Consider the following 23,188-nt stretch of genomic DNA (forward strand, 5'->3'; position numbering starts at 1 on the left):
CTACGGAGTTGATGTAATGAGCGCATGCCCATACAAATCCGTATGAAGAATACTAACCAAGCTGTGACCTTTAGGTTCTCCCCAAACCTATACACGCGGAATCTGCTTTAGCCGATCAAGAAACTCCGAAGCGAAATGACGTTTACCGACGGGAAGACGTCTTTTTCGCTCTTACTACGTGGACATAAAACGTCCGTTTTACTAATTATTATAAAATTATAAATACGAAGGTTTGTAAGTCTGTCTGTTTGTTCGTTACCTCTTCATGTTTAAACCGCCGAACCGATTTAGATGGAATTTGGTATACAGATAGTTTGAGTCCCGGGGAAGGACATAGGATAGTTTTTACTTCGGAAAAAGTTCCCGCAGAATGGCGATAAACGAATTTTACGCGGCCGGAGACGTCCTCTTTCTAACCACTAGTAGGTACTTATAATGCCAAGATGGAATGGAGTGTTATTTTAAGAAGAAGAACTGCTTGTAATTGAAATAGCATTGTAGGCGTAACCACACCGAATTTCTATCCTGTGCTGAATACGTCTGTTTATCAGCAGGGCTACTACAAAACTCTAAACTCGAAGTTCGTGTCGTGCGGTCCCTCTGACACTTATACTGTTTAATATGAGAGCAAGAGGGACCGCACGACACGAACTTCGTGTTTCGAGTTTCGTAGTAGCCCTGCAGACGTCGCGCGCACTGGAGCCCCGCCCAACTGTAGCTATAGACTCGTCAGTGACAGTACCTGGCATGGAGCGCATACAGCACGGCCGGCAGCGGGCAGTCAGCGAGCGAGGCGGGCCGCTCCAGCCGGCGCAGCACGCGGGCGCGCACCGCTCCCGCCTGCTCCCCAGGCGTCGCGCGCACTGGGGATCCGCCCGATTTATCTGACAAAGCGAACAACAAATGAGCGTTTAAAAAAAAGTGTACCCTTTCTTTTATATCGTTTTTCTTACTTAGAATCAAGAGCACAATCGATTCCGATAGTTTAAAGAAATGTCCCCAAAAAAAAATGCAGTTTTGCGACGTTTTTTTCATACACTTCAGCATGGGCGTGACAAAACAGTCATTAAATTTTGTATGAAAAAATGGTGACATTAAGATAGATTTTAAAACGCCCAAATAATAATCGATTATTCGTAATCGATCCTACCTACTTTCGATTGTATAAAACTACGTTCAGATTTATAAGGCCCACAGACTGTACGAAAAATCCTATCGATCAGACTGCAGCAAGGCTACTACGAAACTCGAAGTTCGTGTCGTGCGGTCCCTCTGACACTTATACTATTTAATACGAGAGCGAGAGGGACGGTACGATACGAACTTCTAGTTTCTAGTTTCGAGTTTCATAGTAGTCCTGCTGAAGTGGAAATCGGTACGGAAAATTGTACTGTGTGTGTGGCGTAAGGATTCTTTTGTGGCGTCTGTTAGACTTTTTAACCCCCGACGCAAAAAGAGGGGTTTTAAAAGTTTGACCATTATATGTGTTTGTCTGTCTGTGGCACCGTAGCTCTTAAACGGGTGGACCGATTTGAATGCGGTTCTTTTTATTTGAAATCAGGGCTTATAGCAATGGTTCTTATACATACTTTATCAAAATCGGTTCAGCCGTTTTTGAGATATTGAACTTTGAAGTGACAAAGTCAGAGATTTTCCAACTTTTTGTTGGTTATTTCAGTTATTTAATTAACATTTAACACCTTGTAGTACTGAGGTGTTAGTTATGTTGAGATGCGTTGGTACCTGCAGGGGCGGTGGGGGTACCTGTGGGGGCGGGGGCGCGCGGCGAGGCCCCCTCCTCGTCCCCGTGGTCCTCGGACAGTGTCTCCAGCGGGCGGTGGTCCGGCCGGGGGCCCCCGGCGTCCGCATCGCTGCCCTCGTTGGAAGTCGACGGCGTGGGATTCTAGAAAGCACGTACTTAAAGATGTAGTGCTGAAGTTTAACTAATAATGTAATGCCTTTAAGCCGCGTATCCATTAGAGCAGCCTCAGGCCGAGCACCGCGAGCCGAGCCATATTTTGTCGGTTTTTTGGCCGTGCTCAAAGGAGCCTCAGTCTGAGCCGTGCCTTTGGCAGCGTCTCCACTTGCGCGGCCTCGGAGCGAGGCAGCCGCTCGGCCCGAGGCTGCCTCTAGTGGATACGCGGCTTTAGAGCCATATCTATAACACTGACGATTTGCGGAGGAGTTGAAAACGAGGCGAACCCGCAATAATTTTGCGTAAAGATTTTGTCGCGAGCGCGCAAGTTGGGACGCCATGCTGTACAGAAAGCCTACTCCGAAATTCGGAGTTCGTATCGTACCGTCCCTCACTCTTGTACAGGCACTTGTCCCACCGCCGACGATGAGCGAGAAGCGAGCAGAGCGAGTAACTAGAAACGAGTGGGCGAGCAGTGAAAAGCGAGTGTTCGAGCACGACGGGCGATTACTCGCTCCACTCGCTCGAGCCGGGCGGCCGCCAAGCTAACAGCGCTGAGCTGTTTTATTGCTCAGCGAGTTTTATAGCTCTTGTCGCTGCGACAAAAGATGTAAGAGCGAGTTCTCGCCGGCAGTGTGAACCGCCAGCGATCAACTATTAATATATATCTCTTTATCTCACACAGGATCTTATATCTTTTGTTCGTTTCTTAAGCGAGAAAATAGTCGATAGCCAATCGTTTCCTCGCCGGCGGTGAGACAACTGCCATAATATAAGTGTTAGAGGCGTTCCTTCTTCGATTTGTGAATTTCGGAGTAGCCCCGCAGTCGCGGACTTTTTTGCGTTACGTTACGTTCGCCTCGCTGCTTTCAGCTCGTCCGCAAATCGCCAGTGTGTATGATAATGATAAAGCTGTTAATCAATCTAATCCTGCCACGGAATAAACAAATCAAGAGGAAATGTCATTGTTGCGGCAGGATATTAATATAAATATATTGAAAGATTGAAACAGATCGTTTTATTGGTTCATTACAAAATTAGGTCACACATCGCCATCTTGGATATGGCCGAGCAGTGCAGCGGGGGAGCATCCCCGAAAATGCGCCATCTATCCTCACAGGTTCGAACTAACAGAGAAGCCAACAGTTCTCTCGGTTGAAGAGACCTCTGTTAGCTCGGCTGAAAATAGATAGATGGCGCTGTGTGTAACAGTCATAAATCCCGGTTTGTATCTACCTGAAAATGTTCACAATGTGCATTCATACAAGCTTTGATATCTTGGCGTTTATTAAATAAACGTAGGTATATAGTTTATGAAGCCGTGGTGGCCTAGTGGTTTGACCTATCGCCTCTGAAGCAGAGGATCGTGGGTTCAAGCCCCGGCTCGCACCTCTGAGTTTTTCGAATTTCATGTGCCGAACTACATTTGAAATTTACCACGAGCTTTACGGTGAAGGAAAACATCGTGAGGAAGCCTGTACAAACCTGTGAAGCAATTCAATGGTGTGTGTGTGAAGTTCCCATTCCGCACTGGGCCCGCGTGAGAACTACGGTCCAAGCCATCTCATTCTGACAGGAGGCCTGTGCTCAGCAGTGGGACGTATATAGGCTGAGATGATGATGATGATGTTTTGCGAGGAATGACATCACTCCTCTAATCCGTGGATATAATGAATTATTGGAGTAAAATAGTTTAAGGATTATCATTTTTATACCCTAACAGGGTGTCGTGTACCTACTATTTAATAATATATGTCACCTAATGTAATGAACATGACTTATAAATGAATAAATAAATAAATAAATAAATAAATAAATGTTTTTCATAACCAATAGAAACGCTTCGTTTACCTCGGGCCTCGCCTCGCTCCGCTCATGATTGGTTTTTTGGAGTCTTTTTGTATTTTTTATTTCAACTCCAGTTACTTTTACGGGTATCCCGTGAAACCATATCGAAAATACAAACTGAGACATGGATGCACGGAAAAATTCAGAAAAAGAGACCAGCGCTGGGAATCGAACCCAGGTCCTCAGCAACCGTGCTGCGTGCTATAACCCCTACACCACCGCTGGACAGGAATGTAGACACGAATTTTTCCTATGTATACATATCTCAGGTTGATTATTTTCTACTACGCTACTTATGCAGCAGCATTAGCGACATCTAGCTCCGCTCAGCTGTTTCCACCAGAGATGTGCTGTGCGAGGATGTGTAAATGAAGCTTTTCTTTTGGTAATAAACACATCCCTCGCATTAAATACAATGACCCGGATAACTCACGTCTTAAATCGAGTTTAGCTCGACATGTTTCGGGCTGATCCGTAGCCCTTCGTCTTCGGAGCAACGATTAATGAACGATATGAGTGAGTCTCACGGTAGTTTCATGTTCAAAACATCCCTCGCAACACATCCTCGCACATTATTGGTGGAAACGCTGCTTAAAGGGTACTCACGTTGTAAATGTCAGCAGTGCCAGGCGCTGACGTGTCGCCCACGCCGTCCAGGAAGAACGTGACCATGTTCCCTTTGCCCTTTACGTCGACGGTGCCGCGGCAACGCAGCCGGTACCCGCGCGCCGCCAGGATGTCATACACCTCCTCGGTCACCTACGGCAACAACATTCGCTACTGCCTCAGTACAAAGCCAACAGGTAACTTCGCTAGCAATTTTTCGAAATGATTTTGTTTTATCTATGTTATTGTGGTACCACAATCGCACAGCCTTAAAGTAACAGATATGCTTGCAATGCCAATCGCTCTGCTTGAATACGAGCGTACCCAAAGAGTCTAACGGAAAAATCGCCACGGAGCACTCTAGATGCCTTATTGTGTAGCGCGCTTCGAGTCACAATCGTTTTCGCCACTTCTTTCTATCGCACGCTACGAGACGAGTGTAGAAAAAGATGGTGCATGCGATCGCGAAGGTCAGCGCGTTTGACAATGCGGTCTCCTTTTCCATTACATCCCATTTAAATTGTGTTTGTCCTATATTATATTTTATGATGGGTAAGTGTTATGATAGGTCAAGGAAAGAACACAACGACACTCCTCCCCCAAGAGTACTAGCGGCTGGCGTCACGACGAGCGTCAACTTTGTTCATTACGTGTGCTTCTAGGTAACACTAGGCGGCGAGCGTCTCAGCCGCGTAATGAACAGAGAACACGTTCACTGTGCCTCGTAACCGTGGCATGCAGTGGTACTTAGGTCAGACCAGAGTATCCTATCAGAGCCGATCAATTCTAATGCTCTCACTGGCTCAGCCACACCTGTTCAACACTAACGCAAAGCATCAGGTGTGACCAGGCCAAGATCCCTCGGGGTACGCTCTCGCAGCCTCCGAACCTGGATATGGTCGAGGAGCCCTGTCGAGTCCATGCGGGAGGCGACGTTGACAGCATTGCCCCAGATGTCATACTGAGGCTTGCGGGCGCCAATGACGCCGGCAACGACCGGGCCGATGTTGATGCCTGAAAAGAACAGCTGAGAGTTGCTAACGGGAAGTCAGAAACTGAAGGGTTAGAGAATTCGCTTTGCATTGCGTGCTTGAAATTGAATTCGCCAGCATACATCAAGTAAGCTCAGATATTGTTTGCAGAATTGCTAGAGGATGTCTCTTGTTTTAGGCTAGATGGAAAGGAACACGAATACCGACGGTCTTGTTACGATGGAGTATGAAGCTCCAGCCGACCAAATGCCTAAGCACTGTACGACGCAACTGTTCACAGGGGTTTTAGCTGCTGCTAGCGTAGATAATCAGTCAAAAGTGATCATGGCCTGATGCAAGGCGTCGGTCGTCGTCCAAAAAGAGTCTTGGCTTGGTATGACGGCATCTGTTGTCAGTCAAAAGGACCATAGCACCAACTATATGGCATCAATCGTCAGAGAAAATAATTAGTCTTGGCTTGGTGCTATGGGGTTCATTATTCGGTCGTCAGTCTAAAGAAGGCACGGTGGAACGGTGGAGTTGTGGCGTCATTCGTCTTTCAATGGGCGTCTCAGCTTGGAGCTATTGTATCGGTTGTTAGTCAAAAGAAGTCTTGCCTTGATGCTACTCGGTAGTCAGTCAAAAAGAGTCTTGGCTAATTGCCATTCGGTCGTCAGTCCAAAGTCAGTCAGTCGTCAGCCAATGGGCGTTTCAGTCTGGTGCCATGTTAAGGCATCAGTTGTAAGTGCATTTCCACCAAAGATGTGCGAGGATATGTTGCGAGAATATGTTTTCATGAACCAATAGAAACGCTTTTACCCATCCTCGCACGGGACATCTCTGGTGGAAACAGCTGAGCGAAGCGAGGCGAGGTAAATGAAGCGTTCCTATTGGTTGATGAAAAACACATTCCTCGCAACACATTATCGCACATTCTTGGTGGAAACGCTGCTTAAAAGGAGTCTGGCATTGATGCTACTCGAGCGTCTGTCTAAAGAAGCCATGGTTTGGTTCTGTGGCGTCAATTCTCAACCTACAGGAGTCATGGCTTGGTGCTGCGTCGTCATTCGTCAGTCTAACCCCCTGTTTCCCCATCCATTGATTCAACTTATCTGACGGATAAATGTAATACCGTCTCCGTCTATTCCGAGCAAAACAAACAGAGACGGCGTCACATTTATCCATCAAATACATTTTTATCAATGAATGGTGTAACGCGGTAAGTCTTGGTGCTACGGCATTGGTCGGCAGTGCGGCGCTCACCGATCCTGATGCGGAAGCTGTTGAAGCTGTGCTCGTTGACGTACTGCAGCTGCTCGCGCAGGCGCAGCGCGTAGTCCGCCATCGCGGTCACGTGCCGGAAGCCGCGGAGGTCACGCGTCGCCGCCGTCAGCCCTGCAAGCCGGGGACACAAGGGTCACGGGAATCATGTAATAATCATTCTTTCTCTCTGCGGCGCTACAACCCTGTGTGTCTTGGCATCTGCAATGGTTTTTTTTTTCATTTTGCTCTATCCATGTCCTTTTTTCACCTCGATTTTCTTTTGGATATAAAATTAGTAAAAATAAAAGCAAAAACGTGTTTATTTCAAAAAACAGTGCTTGCCAAAAATTACCAGGGGTTCCCGCGCTACGATTTAAATTTAAATTTAAATATATTGTGGTAATAAAAATCCATCAAAGTAATAATCCTAGATGACCAGGCCGTTGGAATCGAGTTATAATATTTTAAATATTCGGAAAGTACACATCAGAGCTACTACGAAACTCGAAACTCGAAATCCGTGTCGTGCGGTCCCTCTGACACATACTATTTAATACGAGAGCGACAGGGACGGTACGATGCGAACTTCGAGTTCCAAGTTTCGTAGTAGCCCTGCAGGCCGGGATGATGACAGTCTCACCTGACGCAGCCATGTAAGTGGCGCCAGTGCTCTTGATCTTCTCAATATACTTGAACTGGTCTTCGGCCAGGATCTCGTCAAAGTCGGCGATGATCTCGTTGAGGAGGCGGAGGCACTCCACGCCCTCGTTGTTGCCTTCCAACTCCACGTAGAACTCGGAGAAGTTCGGGATGGACGCGAACATGACGCAGACGGATTCGCATTGCTCGTGGTACAGCTCCTGGGGGGAGGAAGCGTTGGTTTTTAATAGTTATTTATGTGGCTGGTGCATAATGCATAATTATGTTTAGCCCCATACATAACTTTATCTACATGCATATCATAAGTTTTCTATAATATGTCAGATATGGCCTGTATTTTGACTTTGACTTTGACTTTGACTTTGAGAAATAATTATTATCTACATGCATGTCATAAGTTTTCTACCGTTTAGGGGCATACATGTCCAATACAATATGTACAGATATGCATTTGTAAAAAAAGTATTACCGATACACAGTGTTACAAAAACTGCCACATTGTTACAAAACTGTACAGTGTTACAAAACTGTACAGTGTTACAAAACTGCACAGTGTTACAAAACTGCACAGTGTTACAAAACTGTACAGTGTTACAAAACTGCACAGTGTTACAAAACTGTACAGTGTTACAAAACTGCACAGTGTTACAAAACTGCACAGTGTTACAAAACTGTACAGTGTTACAAAACTGCACAGTGTTACAAACTGCACAGTATTACATAACTGTACAGTGTTACAAACTGTACAGTGTTACAAAACTGCACAGTGTTACAAAACTGTACAGTGTTACAAAACTGTACAGTGTTACAAAACTGTACAGTGTTACAATACTGTACAGTTTTCTTAGACACACGCCACAATAAATCGGTACCGGTCGAACGGTGCAGTTTGATCGTTAGGATTTTACGTACCGTCTACGAGCCCTGTAACTGACGGACTAATTAGAATCTAGGACACCAGCCCATTGCGACTTACATCGATGTTCTTGTCGCGGCGAAATTCCATTAGAAATTTACCACGAGCTTCACGGTGAAGGAAAACATCGTAAAACCTGGGACAAACGACGATTTAGGCGACCAGATGGCCTAGTGGTTAGAGAACCTGACTACGAAGCTTGAGGCCCCGGGTTCGATTCCCGTGTCGGGGCAGATATTTGTATGAAAAATACGAATGTTTGTTCTCGGGTCTTGCTATGTATTTAAGTATGTATCTAGCTATATAATTATATTTATCCGTTGCTTAGTATCCATAACACAAGCTTTGCTAAGCTTACTTTGGGACTAGGTCAATTGGTGTGAATTGTCCCGTGATATTTATTATTATTATTTATTTAAACCTACGAACCAATTCGATTGCTAGCCAGTGTCCAGCAGTGGGACGTACATAGGCTGGGATGATGATGACGGGCCTTATGTTTTAGGTAGCTAGTCCATCGCGACTTACGTCGATGTTCTTGTCGCTGCAGAGGAAGTGTGCGGCGACATGTTCGGGCAGGATGTTGGCGAGCAGCTTCCGGTTGTAAGCCTCCAGGTGTTCCATGTCTTCCTTCTCATCTGAAGAACGTGACATGTTACGATCAGCGAGCGTATAGAATATCCAGCTGCTACCTTGTGTGTCGTTCATAATGCATTATAAATGATTTTACCGGTAACAAGAAGCTTGGCAGAAATAATTTATTTCAATACAAAAATAAATTGAATTACAATTCGAAAAGTATCGAAACAAATAACTTTGTTAAGTTAAGTACAACTTACTAAAAATAAAGATTAAAAAAATACATATTAAAAATAAAATTTGCTGAGATGTATGGGATCCCTAATTTACAAAACTAAGGGGCTGTTTCACCATCCATTGATTAGTGTTAACTGGCGTTTAGGTGTGATGCCGTCTCTATTTCTTTTGTTCGAATAGACGGAGACGGCATCACATTTAACCGTCGGTTAACGCTGATCAATGGATGGTGAAACAGCCCCTTAGTCTAAACATCTTAAAATAGGAGATGTGATTTTTACCGATCCTGACAAAATTTACAAAAAAATGTATCTACGTTCAGTGAAAGTGTAAAATGCTTCTACTGGCACTGTCACAAGATCAGATCGTCTAAACTTTAGACTCTAAAGGACAGAAACGTTTAAAGGTCAGAAACGTCAAAGGTCAGAAACGTCAAAAGGATACAAATGTCTAAAGGTCATAAACTTCAAAAGGACAGAAACGTGTAAAGGTCAGAAACGTCAAAGGTCAGAAACGTCAAAGGTCAGAAACGTCAAAAGGATACAAATGTCTAAAGGTCAGAAACTTCAAAAGGACAGAAACGTGTAAAGGTCAGAATCATCAGTAGGTCAGAAACCTCAAAGCGTCAAAAGTGTGAAGTCACTGGAAGCTATTACTGCCGTATTTCATAAGACGTACCGGTGGCCTGCAGTTTCCAGATGAAGTCTAGCCGGTAGGTGCTCTCTGTCTGTTGCGCGTGCAAGAGGAGCGCGACCGCCGCCCCGCAGGCCAATACCACGTTGGTCCACTGCTGGTTCAGCTCATCGCACTGCCATCTGCCGGCAGTTATCAGTTTATTTCTTCGACGTATTATTATAAAACCCCAGAAAATAGCTTAGGTTAGAACTACGACATCAAAAAAAATAAATCACTACCAGAAAAGTAGGTTAGGTTAAAACTGCAACCCCAACAAAAATAAATCGCTACCACGAAAATAGGTTAGGTTAGGCTAGAACTGCGACCCCAAAAAAATAAATCGCTACCACGAAAGTAGGTTAGGTTAGGCTAGAAATGCGACCCCAAAAAAATAAATCGCTACCATGAAAGTAGGTTAGGTTAGGCTAGAACTGCGACCCCAATAAAATAAATCGCTACCAACGAAAGTAGGTTAGGTTTGGCTAGAACTGCGACCCCAATAAAAGAAATCGCTACCACGAAAGTAGGTTAGGTTAGGCTAGAACTGCGACCCCAATAAAAGAAATCGCTACCAGAAGTAGGTTAGGTTTGGCTAGAAATGCGACCCCAAAAAATAAATCGCTACTACGAAAGTAGGTTTAGGTTAGGCTAGAACTGCGACCCAATAAAAGATCGCTACTACGAAAGTAGGTTGGTTAGGCTAGAACTGCGACCCAATAAAAGAAATCGCTACCACGAAAGTAGGTTAGGTTTAGGCTAGAATGCGACCCATCCAAAAATAAAATCGCTACCACGAAAGTAGGTTTAGGTTAGGCTAGAACTGCGACCCCCAATAAAAGAAATCGCTACCACGAAAGTAGGTTAGGTTTGGCTAGAACTGCGACCCAATAAAAGAAATCGCTACCATGAAAGTAGGTTAGGTTAGGCTAGAAATGCGACCCAAAAAAATAAATCGCTACCACGAAAGTAGGTTAGGTTAGGCTAGAAATGCGACCCCAAAAAAATAAATCGCTACTACGAAAGTAGGTTAGGTTAGGCTAGAACTGCGACCCCAATAAAATAAATCGCTACCACGAAAGTAGGTTAGGTTAGGCTAGAAATGCGACCCCAAAAAAATAAATCGCTACCATGAAAGTAGGTTAGGTTAGGCTAGAACTGCGACCCCAATAAAAAAAATCGCTACCAGAAGTAGGTTAGGTTAGAACTGCGACCTCAACAAAAATAAATCGCTGGCTGGAAAAATAAACGTTGATTTTTAACTGTTATTCAATTAAAAGGGCACTGACTTGTCGGACTCCGGCTGCAGAGTCAGCTGCTGCAGCAGCGTGAAGGTGACGAAGGCGGCGCATGCAGCCAGCAGCAGCGCGGTCTTCACCGCCGTGATCAGGATCTGGTGGCACGCGCACAGGAACATCGCAAGCATCGTCAGCTGCAGGTAGTGCTGGGAACAGATGGTTTAATAGCACGATATATGTCACGGGATAGTTAACAGTGTCAATTTGACACCATCAGGCTGCGTTTGTAACGAGCTGTGTTACAACTCGTTTCTTCCTAGCTCTTTGTACTGTCTGGTTTAGCACACATTCTAAAAAATAACATTAAAGCTCAAATTTCCTTTTCACTTCTCATGCTCATAAAATTCGTGTTTATGCTGGATCTAGGCGACATAAAAAGATTTTTTATGCTCTAGTCTGCTCTAGTACATAAAGTAAAATCTTCGTCTACGACCAAGGCAAAAAGCCACAAACAAAAAAGTTTCTACATATTTTTTTTAATACTTTTTAATTAAAATAAAACTAAAAATCAATCAAATCAATCAAAATAGACCAATAAAATAAAAAATATATAATTATAATAGTAAAAGGTACATAGTAAGTGAACAATATTTCCACTATTGCTTTTTCATTTACTCGCCATCGAACAGTGTAAAACTCGAACTTTAAACCCATTTTCCCCTCGACGTGTTTATCCACTACGACGTGGCTATATAAACTTCTCGGGTAAAATGGCTCGTTTTATGCTCTTGTTGTACAATCTACTATTTCTAAATTCCACACCTGTTTGATTGACGTCAAGTAGCTATTCTATTCAGAGCCTCCGAGCTGAACAGATACCTATATTTTTATCCTAGATCCTACAACTAGCTCATTACTACATCTATACGAAGGAAGGTTTATTTCCTCCTATACAGTTTTCAAATAGTTGTGCAGTGCGTTAGTGAAGTTCATCTGGACTTCAGTATTATTCATTTGTATAAAATAAAGAGCTGAGCACGGAAACGTGCCTTTTTATTATTATCCTAAATAAATATTACTGGTCTGCCTTCTCCTGCCTTCTTCATTCCTCCACCAACTTCCCCGGTCACTTCTGCGTGACACGTTTCTACAAAGATTTGCGAGGAATGTATAGTAAAAAAAAAATGATTCATAAAGTTTATTCTGTCGGTGGGAAGCAAAAGACTCTTTTACGTAGGTATCACTTTTTTTTAAGTACATCGCTTACGGCAGACCGCTTAAGAAGAATGCGCCGCAAGAAACTTGGCAGAATGTATTGGTTGTTTTAAAAAAATATTTTAACGTATACTTCGTTTTTTTTTTAGCGTTAGAAAGAAGGCAAGCGATCTTGACGTGTCATTATATTGAAAAACACTTTTGAAAAATAAGTTACAGCAAATGAGTGTAACAACATATATGATCATTTACATTCTTTTCGTATCATAAGTACTTAATAGTTATTGTTTTTTTAAATGTTATTCAATAATATATATACAATATACTGTGTTAAAAATAAAGTTGTGTTAAATACTTGTGATGTATACATATCATTTAATAATATTGTAAATCTGTTTTAAAAAATATATATACCTCGTTGAGTTTCTTGCCGGATTCTTCTCAGCAGAGGTTTTTCCGAACCGGTGGTAGATTTTTTTTTGACATTCATGAGTGCTTGTTATAGCCTAAACTGAATAAAGATATTTTGACTTTGACTTTGACTTTGAATAAGACTCGTCAAGATTGTTTGCCCTTTTTCTAATGCTAAATAAAACGAAGAATAGGTATTTATTCATGTTATGCAAACTCTCAAAACAGTTCACGTCTTCCGAGCTCCGCTTAACTGCCATAATCAACACTCCGAACTTCTGCTAGATTTGTTTGTACCCCTTAAAGTCACACTTAATGAGTGCTTCAAATTACATTGCCATGGCAACGAGTTGCACTTAAAAGTTTATTGACCCAAATAAAAATGAACATCCAAAACTCGAGACTATAAAACGTATTCTATTTACACACCAATATCTGCCTCGATGGGGATTAAACCTGGGACTTTAAGAGGCCAAGTCAGACTCTTTAACCACTAGAATGAGATTTGAAAGGGTTCTATGAGTTATTGTCGTGATCCAACTATTTATAGTCAAGGTCATTCTTAAACCGAGTTTAGACTTACAAGAAAAATCGTGCAAGTTGAGTTACATTGCGAGGCCGTAAAACCAACTAGTTTGTAGTGGCCAATCGAGCGCCGCAATGTAATGCAACTTGCACGATTTTTCTTGCAAGTCTACTCTGCTATAAACATAAGTTAACTGATACCAAGATGTCTAAATTATCTTAAGGTACAGTCAGCATCAAAAGTAGCATCCGCTACACTTTTTTATTTTGTCGTATTAGCACATTTGTCAAATTTGTATGGTGCTACAGTACGACTACTTGGAGTTAACACTTGACATACACCCTTTCAGGGAAAAAGAAATAACACTTGACATATGGGCGTGCCTTCAGTAAATTTTCAACTTTGATGTCATACAAATAAAGCCACTTTTAGAAGCAATACCGCTACCCACGTTTACAGATTATGTAAAAACTATTTTATTTGTGATGACCTCAAAGTTGAAAATTGACTGAAGGCACGCCCATCTGTCAAGTGTTAGCTCCCAAGTAATCTGTAAGTACGTTGCTGTAAAACGACAAAGTACAAAAGTATAGGCCGTCCATGAATGATCGTATTTATTAAGTGACGTTTTATATCACATAAATACTGCACCTTTATTAACTTACCTAATTAGTTTACATCAAATTAAAGACATGTAAACTTCGGATATCTAAAGAGAGCTCTTGCAACTACTAGAAAAAGGATAGTTCCCTCTTTTTCCTAAAGATGCCATCGTACAATTTAAAGTTTTGGGGGGTTTCAACAACTCTTTATTTTCATCTAAATGCGTCTGTAGGTACTCTATTGCACCTTTACAACAACTTACAACGACTGACAACGCTCTACGAAGCCGAAATTAGCCCAGTCTCTTTCCAAAGACCGATGTGTAATCTTTATGGCCGGTTACTATATACTCGTATTTGAGGCACTTGTCCCACCGCCGACGATGAGCGAGAAGCGAGTAGAGCGAGTAACTAGAAACGAGTGGGCGAGCAGCGAGAAGCGAGTGTAGTTTTGTCGCTCGGCTGTAAGCGAGTGTTCGAGTGCGACGGGCGATTACTCGCTCCACTCGACTCGCTCGTGCAGGGCGGCCGCCAAGCTGACATCGCTGAGCGAGTATCTATAGCTCAGCGAGTTTTATAGCTCTTGTCGCTGTGACAAAAGATGTAAGAGCGAGTTCTCGCCGACAGTGTGAACAGCCAGCGATCAACTATTAATATATGTGTCTCTTTTACTCACACAGGATCTTATATCTTTTGTACGTTTCTTGAGCGAGAAAATAGTCGATAGCCAATCGTTTCCTCGCTGGCGGTGAGACAACTGCCTGACGCTATGGATGTATAGAGATTTATGTTTTTTTATGTGGCCAGTAATATTTCCCACTGATATGGTCAAAGCCCTCCCCTTTCCTCCGCCACTATTCCCTATCCTGGCAATCGAGCTGAAATGCGCTCAGGTCATCCCACCATCTCCTATTGGGTCTGCTTCTGCTCCTTTGGCCATCCCTCGGAACCCATCCGGTAACCATTCAAGATTTATACCGTAAGATTTACAGGTTTTGAAACGACCGAATTACATTAAATATCAATTCTTTCGCCGTCGTTCACAAAAAGGCACCGATTTACCAATTTACGAATCTTCCATTTTATCGCTCCAACTAACCATTATGAAACTTGAAATAAATAGTATTTTTCTCAACGGCCGAACAATAGAAGGCCCTTGATCGATGGAGCCGGGTGGAAAGTCGGGAAGTCAGAGAAAAGTTAACGAAAGAAAAATGTTGAAAAGTGCGCGCCCGCCCGCCCCCGACCCCGCCCCGCCCGGAGTTCGTTACTAGGAGGCGTTTGTGCGAAAACAATTGGCACAGTGAGAGCTAGCGCCGTCTAGAAGGTTCCGTAGAATTAGCGTAAAATCCTACTTCGAAACACCAGTGTAGACATGCAAGAATCGTATGCGCACCGTTTTTATTGCATGCTCTCTACACCAATACGGAATCGCAGTGACGTGCCGTAAACGTCAAGACTTTACCGTGCCCTTAGTGTAAGTTTTCGGTTACAAAATACGTCTCGATCGCGTTCGCGTTAAAATCTCAATTTGTATGGAAACACGAACAGCGCCTCTAGCGGAACGTTTGCGATGTCCGTGTTTCCATACAAATTGAGATTTTACGCGAACGCGATCGAGACGTACCGTGAACTGCTTCAACTTTGCCCTCTGGCCCCAACATTGCCTGATTCAATTTAGAGTCAATAACTAGCACCCTTCTAGGTTTTTAAACTTTTATTCTCCGTAATAATAATTCCCGTGTAGATAAAAGTTTAAAACTTACACTAGGGGTACTGAACAAAAATCGCGACGTCTACGGTACGTCATCGTCACTACGATTTCGCATCGTTTGCGTATTTTAAGCAGCGGTGTGGATAGCATGCAAAAAACGGTGCGCATACGATGCGTCACTGCGATTCCGTGCCGTCACCGTTTTTTAAGCAGCGGTGTGGCCAAAATAATAACGTTTTCACATAAGTAAGTAGGAGGATCTCAATTCGCTTGTTATGTTTGTTTGCTACCGTAAAAACTGTCATTTATGAAGTGATTCCGATACTTTTGTGCGGTCCCGTATTAATACCAAGCATCCCAAAGAAAGTTCTTAGAAGTCAGTTATCCTTTGTTATTATTTCATAAGCAGATGTCGTCAAAGTCCCTAATACCTACGGGACTTACCTCATTGATGGAGTACGGGCAGAAAGTGTTGCCCTCAGCGAGAGACAGCGTCGTGTCGGACGTATGCAGCGCCTGGCAACACAACGATCGTTTTAATGAGGGCTATCGCGTATGAATTCGCCACTAGAGGCGCTAGTGTAGCGTGAGGTCTCCGAAATGTCAAATCTCATAGTTTTTGGGTGAGCTACTTATACTGTTTAATACGAGAGCGAGAGGGACGGTACGATACGAACTTCGAGTTTCGGGTTTCCTAGTAGCGCTCGCGTCCGGAGCGGTTTTTGGGCACGAGTCAAAGGATCCTCCCGACGAACGCGAGCTTGTTGTTTACGTTCGCGCTCTCGCTTCATTCGAGTTTGAACGTCATGCGCAGTTTGTAAGCTCAAAGATAACTGAACTCGCCACGAGAGTGTAAACAGGTACCGGTAAAACGAGGCTACTTTGCACCGAATTTTGCGCCAAATTTCGAAATCTTTGTTTTATCTTAAAAATTATTATGCTGTGGTATGTTCATATATGTATTTATGTACAGTAGATCACCCCTACTATCATGCTGGCTTGCTTAAACTACGTCATAATGTTGTTTTAATATATATATTAAAACTTTAATTTAGGAGCAATGTTAACCGGCGTTTGGGTAACTATGCTACTGAATTTAATTTCATTCATAATTCATACAAGAGGCGTTTGGTGTATTCTTACCCCATCATTATCATTGTACTCTGTATTATCACTGTACGACGTCTGACAGGAAAAGAAAAGAAAATATCGAAGCAAAAATTGAAGTTCAGTCAGTGTTGCCACTTTATTGGAAAGTGTATCGGGACCGGGACTTCGACCTGCAAGACATTTAAACAAAATACAGAACTGGAGCATAGTTTAACGTTTTAAACTTTCGTGATTCTCACTCATAGTCAAAATACCACAAACGGGACTTATCACGCTATTATTACACAAGTAATATTTACCTCGACGTTTCGGCAACGTTACAGTTGCCGTGGTCACGAGTAGACTGAAGTGTGGGGTGTCAAGTCTGCCTAGCAGCGCGAGTTCTTCGAACTACCCGCACTTGATCACTAATAGTGCCGGCACTCGTATCACGAACTACCCGCACTTGGTCACTTTTATTAGTCACCCTATCACACCGACACACAACACTAACAACGTCCGATCGTCCCTCCGAACATTCATCCCGACGCCGACACTTATTAATAACAGGATTCCACGAAGATGAAAGCTTATACCCATCGTCCCGGTTGAAATTCTTATGCTTTTTTATTTCAACCGCTACACGTACCATTCTTGAGTAAAAATGACGTTCCGTGGACAGAATTTGACACCCCACACTTCAGTCTACTCGTGACCACGGCAACTGTAACGTTGCCGAAACGTCGAGGTAAATATTACTTGTGTAATAATAGCGTGATAAGTCCCGTTTGTGGTATTTTGACTGTGGAGCATAGTTACCCAGTGGGGAGCAACGTAACCTCGTTTTACGGTAGCTCATTTACCATCGACCACGCGAGCCGCGGGCCGAGATCGAGACGAGGCGCGAGGCGAGGCTCGAGGCGAGAGCGTGAATCCCGCATAACGCTTTGTGGGGTGCTTGGTTCATGTCCCCAACTCCCGGCTGGTGTCTTACCATGATGACCTGGACCTGCAGCAGCACGGCTCCGAGCTGCGCGCACGACAGCGCCTGCGCCAGCGTGCGGTTGGAGTGGACCCGAAGCGACAACAGCTTCACCGTGGCATGGGTGTGCTGCGCGAAATTTTATTAATGTAATGTGCAAAAATATCAGGGGACACTTGAAACTACTGATGTGCCAAAGGAAACTTTCCAAAATTGCGGAATTATACACAAGGGAAACTAACGGAAACTTCCCACAATTTTGTATGGGGATTGAAACTTTCGTTTCTTAAATTTAAATTTCCTATATTTCTTGTGAAAATGTTCAGAAATTTCCGAGAACTTTTCCAAGTTTTCGGAAACTTTCTGCAACACGCACATCTGTACTTGAAACCAATTTACCTAGTACTTACCAAAACTAAGCAAAGCTTGTACAGTCGCCATCAGATATTTCGGAGCGGCCAAGGTGGTCAAAAATATCGATACAAGAACTCTAATACCTTAATAGTAGAGTGCATGTGCCAATATTTTTGACCACCTTGGCCGCTCCGAAATATCTGATGGCGACTGTACTATGATGGGTACTAGTACTAGGCAACGGATAAACATACTTATATAGATAAATACATACTTAAATACATATTAAACATCCAAGACCTATTCATACAAGTATCTGCCCTGGCCGGGAATCGAATTGAGGAACTCAAGCTTGTAGTCAGGTTCTCTAACCACTAACTACAGTGGGGACCTCACGTCACAGCAATCGCGGGTAGATTGAGCTCTGCTGCTTTTGCAGTTTGGAAAATACGGCAGCTAACCGATGTGGCGACGGCACGGTTGGTGTATTTTGCTTACTTAATAGCATTATTTCGTACGGCCTTATTTTATGGGGATCTGCTGCAGACATTGAGTCAATTTTTATCTTACAAAAGAGAGCAATTAGAGCAATTTATAATTTGAAGACGCGTGAATCTTTAAGATCTTTTTTTAAGGAAACAGATATCTAACCCTGCCGTCGCTTTATGTTTTTGAAAATAATCATGTATGTTAGGAAGAACATATGTGATTTTTCCCACTAACGTCGATAAGCAAAGGCTACTAGAAACACAGGGAAGCTTAAAGTTCCATCTTACAGACTGGCTAAAACCAAAAAGTATTTTCTGGGAAATTGCATACGTTTATAATAAAATTCCAAAAAATATTATAAATGAAACGGATACAAAATTCAGATCTATTGTCAAGAAGACATTAATATCAAAGGCGTATTATAAAGTTAATGATTATATCATGGACAGGGATATTTGGAAATAATCCGATCCGCATTAGCGATCCCTTCAAATAGCGACCTACTGTGTTAAAAATAAAGTTGTGTTAAATACTTGTGATGTATACATATCATTTAATAATATTGTAAATCTGTTTTAAAAAAATATATATATATACCTCGTTGAGTTTCTTGCCGGATTCTTCTCAGCAGAGGTTTTTCCGAACCGGTGGTAGATTTTTTTTTTGACATTCATAAGTGCTTGTTATAGCCTAAATTGAATAAAGATTTGACTTTGACTTTGACTTTGACTTGGCCATCCAGTCGTCAAAAACCGGCCAAGTGCGAGTCGGAGTCGCGCATCGAGGGTTCCGTACAAATATTTTTATTATACGATGTAACTAAAAATTTATGCTTTTCGCAATTTTTCCTTTATCTGTGCTACTTATAAGGCGTTGCTTCGTACCAAATTTCATGATTCTGAGTTCACGGGAAGTAACCCTGCAGGCTTTGATTCCCTTGCGAGTTTCGAAAATTTGCGTAAATTTGCGGCATAAACGGTTTTTTCTTTTGATTTTTTCACAGCTCCAAGGGACAGTAGACTTGAGTATTTGATATACATTTCAGTTTGATACCTCCACGCGTTCCTGAGAAAAAGCGTCTTGACAGACGCACGCACGGACGGACAACAAAGTGATCCTATAAGGGTTCCGTTTTTTCCTTTGAGGTACGGAACCCTAAAAACGACTTGTTACTATGTGAGAGCCGTTTTTTGTGCAAACAGGAGCCTCTTAATATTTTGTCAACAAGTACCACATCTAAAGAGGAAAAAAGGAATACACTCATCAATAATCTACTCATTATATTAGGACCAGGAGTAAGACGGTAAAATATAGACTTTTCGAGATGCTGTAAAGAAAGAAAGAAAGAATATAATGGTTCCATACCTTGAAGTCGATGCAGACGACCAGGTAGGAGACCACGAGCACCACCAGTCCGCAGACCACCATGACGGCCACGCCGCCAACCGTGCTGGGGATGAACCATTAATTTAACATTACCATTTTAAGATTGGTTTTTTGGAATCTTTTTGTATTTTTTATTTCAATTCCAAATTTTTGCTTACTTTGACGGTCATCCCGTAAAACCCATATCGAAAATACAAACTGAAATATAGATGCATAGAAAAACCAGAAAAATAAGACCAGCGCTGGGAATCGAACCCAGGTCCTCGGTATTCCGTGCCACTGGAAAGTGATACAGACACGAATTTCTCCTATGCACCACATATCTCAGCTTGTTTGTTCTCTTATTAGTCACTTCAGCAGCGACACTAGCGACATCTATGCCGCAGCCCTCATTGAGAAACTTTCAGCACCCCATCGGAATCGGAACTAACCGCTCACCCGGACAAGAGATGTCGTTATTAAGCATTCAAATTAAGATTGTTTTTTTGGAATCTTTTTGTATTTTTTATTCCAATTCCAAATTTTTTGTTACTTATTATTATCATTTTAACAGCTGCATTGTTGTCGTGAATTGTTAACGCATTCACTACCACCTGACTTGACTTAACTGACCACAGGTGCCACCGACGCACATGTGCGTTCAAAATGTAAGAATAATTATGACAGCGGCACTGGGGGAAGTTCCAAAAACGCATATATGCGTCGGTGGCAGTGAATGCGTTAAAGCAGGCAGTTGAGTTGAGCAGTAATTTTTTTTATTCGACTGGATGGCAAACGAGCAAGTGGGTCTCCTGATGGTAAGAGATGACCACCGCCCATAAACAGGCCACAGGCAGGTGCAACACCAGAGAGATTTCAGATGCGTTGCCAACCTAGAGGGGGCTAAGATGGGATACCTCAAGTGCCAGAAATTTCATCGGCTGTCTTACTCTCCACACCGAAACACAGTGCCAGCACTGCTGCTTCACGGCAGGATTAGCGAGCAAGATGGTGGTAGCAATCCGGGCGGACCTTGCACAAGGTCCCTACCACATGCAAATTTGTCATTGATTGATATAGAACTCAGCAATGCAGCCTTTTAGGTAGGAGCTACTTACACGTTGAAGGCCAGCAGCTGCTCGACCACTACGATCGCGTACACAACCAGCGAGCAGATGAAGTAGACTTTCAGCATCCTGTCCCGCTCCATCGTATACTGTGGGATAGGGAGGGGAATATTTGAAAGAAAGAAAGAAAGGTTTATTTTGGCTCCATAAGTACCACCTAAAACTAAGACTAGAACTAGCACTAAAACTATGTTACTTGGTGACACGGCAGGATACCAAAAAGGGTCTCCACTCAGCATGTGTTGCCGCACATTATGTGCAGTAACGCTGGTTTTCTGTGGAGCCCAAACGTTAAATAAACATGTATGCATGAGCCAGTTCCTTTGCCCCAGTCAGACGGAGAAAAAAAAAACCATAGACAAGGGAGAAGTGACGTATTTAGCACACTATAGAGGCTTTAGGTTTGAGTACCTATAATAGACTATTATCATTCAATGCGCACTGATTGGAAATGAAAGCTGAAGACGCCCAATTATTAATTGCATGACGGAGCATAAGGCGTTTCTGGCGCTGTACCATCAGCCAAATATGTGGTCTACCACCCTAAGGTTGATAATCGTTTGCACGTCATAAAAAAATAATGCCAATAGACGTGTCTGCCAACTTGAAAGTTCGACTTTAGCGACATATTCATTTGATAGGAACTTGTTTAAAAATTGATAGACCACTTATTTGGCTGATGGTACGCAGCTAACACGCTACGCGTCCGCAGCGAAATCGTTGCGTAATCGCGACGATAATCGTTGCGCGCTCATGACGAAAGCCTCCCTTCGCTATCAACTAGCCCACTAATCGCCACTGTGATAAAGCTCTAAGGTCGTCGACTTATCGACATTCCCTAAGTCTCAACCAGTTACCAGCAGACTTTCAGAAGTCTGGCCCTCATCGCTAGTTGCTTAATTAACAGAGTTAATCCTACTTAATATTACAAATACGAAAGTTACTTCTTCACGCTGAAACGGATTTGGGTGAAATTTGACAAAAAGTTAGTTTATAACCTAGATTAAAACATAGAATACTTTTATCCCGGTATTACCACGGGATAGGGATAAAATCTCGAATTAACAACCGCTGGCTTTAGTCATGAAATTTGGCATGGTTGTTTTAATGTAACGTCAATGAAAACCACGATGCAATTTTAGGGAACCCACGAGAATTTAAGAAAATTACGGATTTTTTAGCAATTAGGTCAATTGGTCTCAAGTGTGTCCCATGATATTTATTTATTTATTCAATTGATGTATCTTAATGATATTTATAACTTAATCGTAACAGCTAAGTGTAACACCGTGTGATATACTTCAAAAACGCGGTTTGACATTTTTCTCTAATAAATAAAAGTAACCTATTTTCGGCAGCATTCGGAAGTAGTCGGAATTTTAACCATTTGTGTATTGTCTTCGCCTATCGCATTACTTCGCACGGCTTTGGTTGGTTACAACGGCTGAGCCAACTGACGAGGGCTTTAGCGTTCCAAAGTTATTTTAGTCAATTTCACCCCCATTTCTTGCACGTCAGCTGAAAAATAGACTTGACCGTCCCCCCTCCCCGGTAACTTAAATTGCTCGACAACTTTTCGATTGAATTCTCAGCCGTGATTGACAAGAGCATGACGATACAAGTTCTATGTCCATTTTAAGGTTAGATTTGAAAAACCCTGCGCCCCGGAAATACGGTTGATTTTTGGTGGACTAGTGATGGGATTTAGGACTGTTTTCGATTGATCGCGGTGCTTTAGAACGGCCTGCGTCGAAATTTACTGGAAAATGTTTTTAGTTTCATCATTTATTACCATTTTGTCGAGTTTTTGATCGTACATTATTAGTACAAAGAATCCAATCGCTTTGAGTTTGACGAAATTGCATTACTTTAGAATCCTACACGTATTATAAATTGTATTTCTGACTTTTAAGCTCACGCATTGTCGGCCCCTGACCGAATGCGCCTCTCATCCACTTAAAAATTGACTTGTACATATAATCTTGACGTTTGTCATTTGTATTTGTTTCTGTTGGGAAGAATCCGGCAAGAAACTCAACAAGGTATGTATTTTTTAACAATATTATTTTCATCTCTCCTGTTTGGAAAGTTTAATTTTCATGAGTAGATAGCCGGATGGAAAATTGCGTTTTCATCTCTAGGGTGGTAAGTATTTTTTTTTAATTTTTACGTTTAGCCACGGAGTCGAAGATAATTGAGTTACATCATATTATTAAAATTATAGCTTTTAATATGTCTAAACTCAGCTATACATTGGTACATTAAACGACGTGTTTATTACGTTCCATATACAACACTGAAGATTGAACGCCGAACCTCCATTTGAAATTTTAACTGATATTAACTGTGAGGAAAGTAAAATACTACACGTACATTTTATAAAATAAGCATATTTATATTTTTTTATTA

The 23,188-nt window shown here is 42.5% G+C and overlaps 1 protein-coding gene across 2 annotated transcripts in view; it reads right to left on the reverse strand.

Annotated features, from left to right (window-relative positions):
* Positions 1-23,188, reverse strand: part of LOC141437812 (adenylate cyclase type 5-like) — a 167,748-nt gene that overhangs the window by 10,385 nt on the left and 134,175 nt on the right. The window contains exons 14-26 of one of the 2 annotated variants that reach the window (XM_074101337.1): positions 20,771-20,868; positions 19,653-19,737; positions 17,457-17,573; positions 15,818-15,889; positions 10,957-11,111; positions 9,674-9,810; positions 8,708-8,817; positions 7,244-7,463; positions 6,604-6,735; positions 5,259-5,383; positions 4,370-4,522; positions 1,765-1,903; positions 743-884 (exon numbers count right to left, since the gene is read on the reverse strand). In XM_074101337.1, coding sequence (XP_073957438.1) covers positions 743-884; positions 1,765-1,903; positions 4,370-4,522; positions 5,259-5,383; positions 6,604-6,735; positions 7,244-7,463; positions 8,708-8,817; positions 9,674-9,810; positions 10,957-11,111; positions 15,818-15,889; positions 17,457-17,573; positions 19,653-19,737; positions 20,771-20,868 — 1,685 coding nt within the window. Of the gene's footprint in view, positions 1-742; positions 885-1,764; positions 1,904-4,369; positions 4,523-5,258; positions 5,397-6,603; positions 6,736-7,243; positions 7,464-8,707; positions 8,818-9,673; positions 9,811-10,956; positions 11,112-15,817; positions 15,890-17,456; positions 17,574-19,652; positions 19,738-20,770; positions 20,869-23,188 lie in introns of those variants that run through there. The other variant, XR_012452427.1, reaches the window with a different exon arrangement.

This window comes from Choristoneura fumiferana, chromosome Z, assembly GCF_025370935.1.
Source record: "Choristoneura fumiferana chromosome Z, NRCan_CFum_1, whole genome shotgun sequence".
In the NCBI taxonomy this organism is placed as follows: domain Eukaryota; kingdom Metazoa; phylum Arthropoda; class Insecta; order Lepidoptera; family Tortricidae; genus Choristoneura; species Choristoneura fumiferana.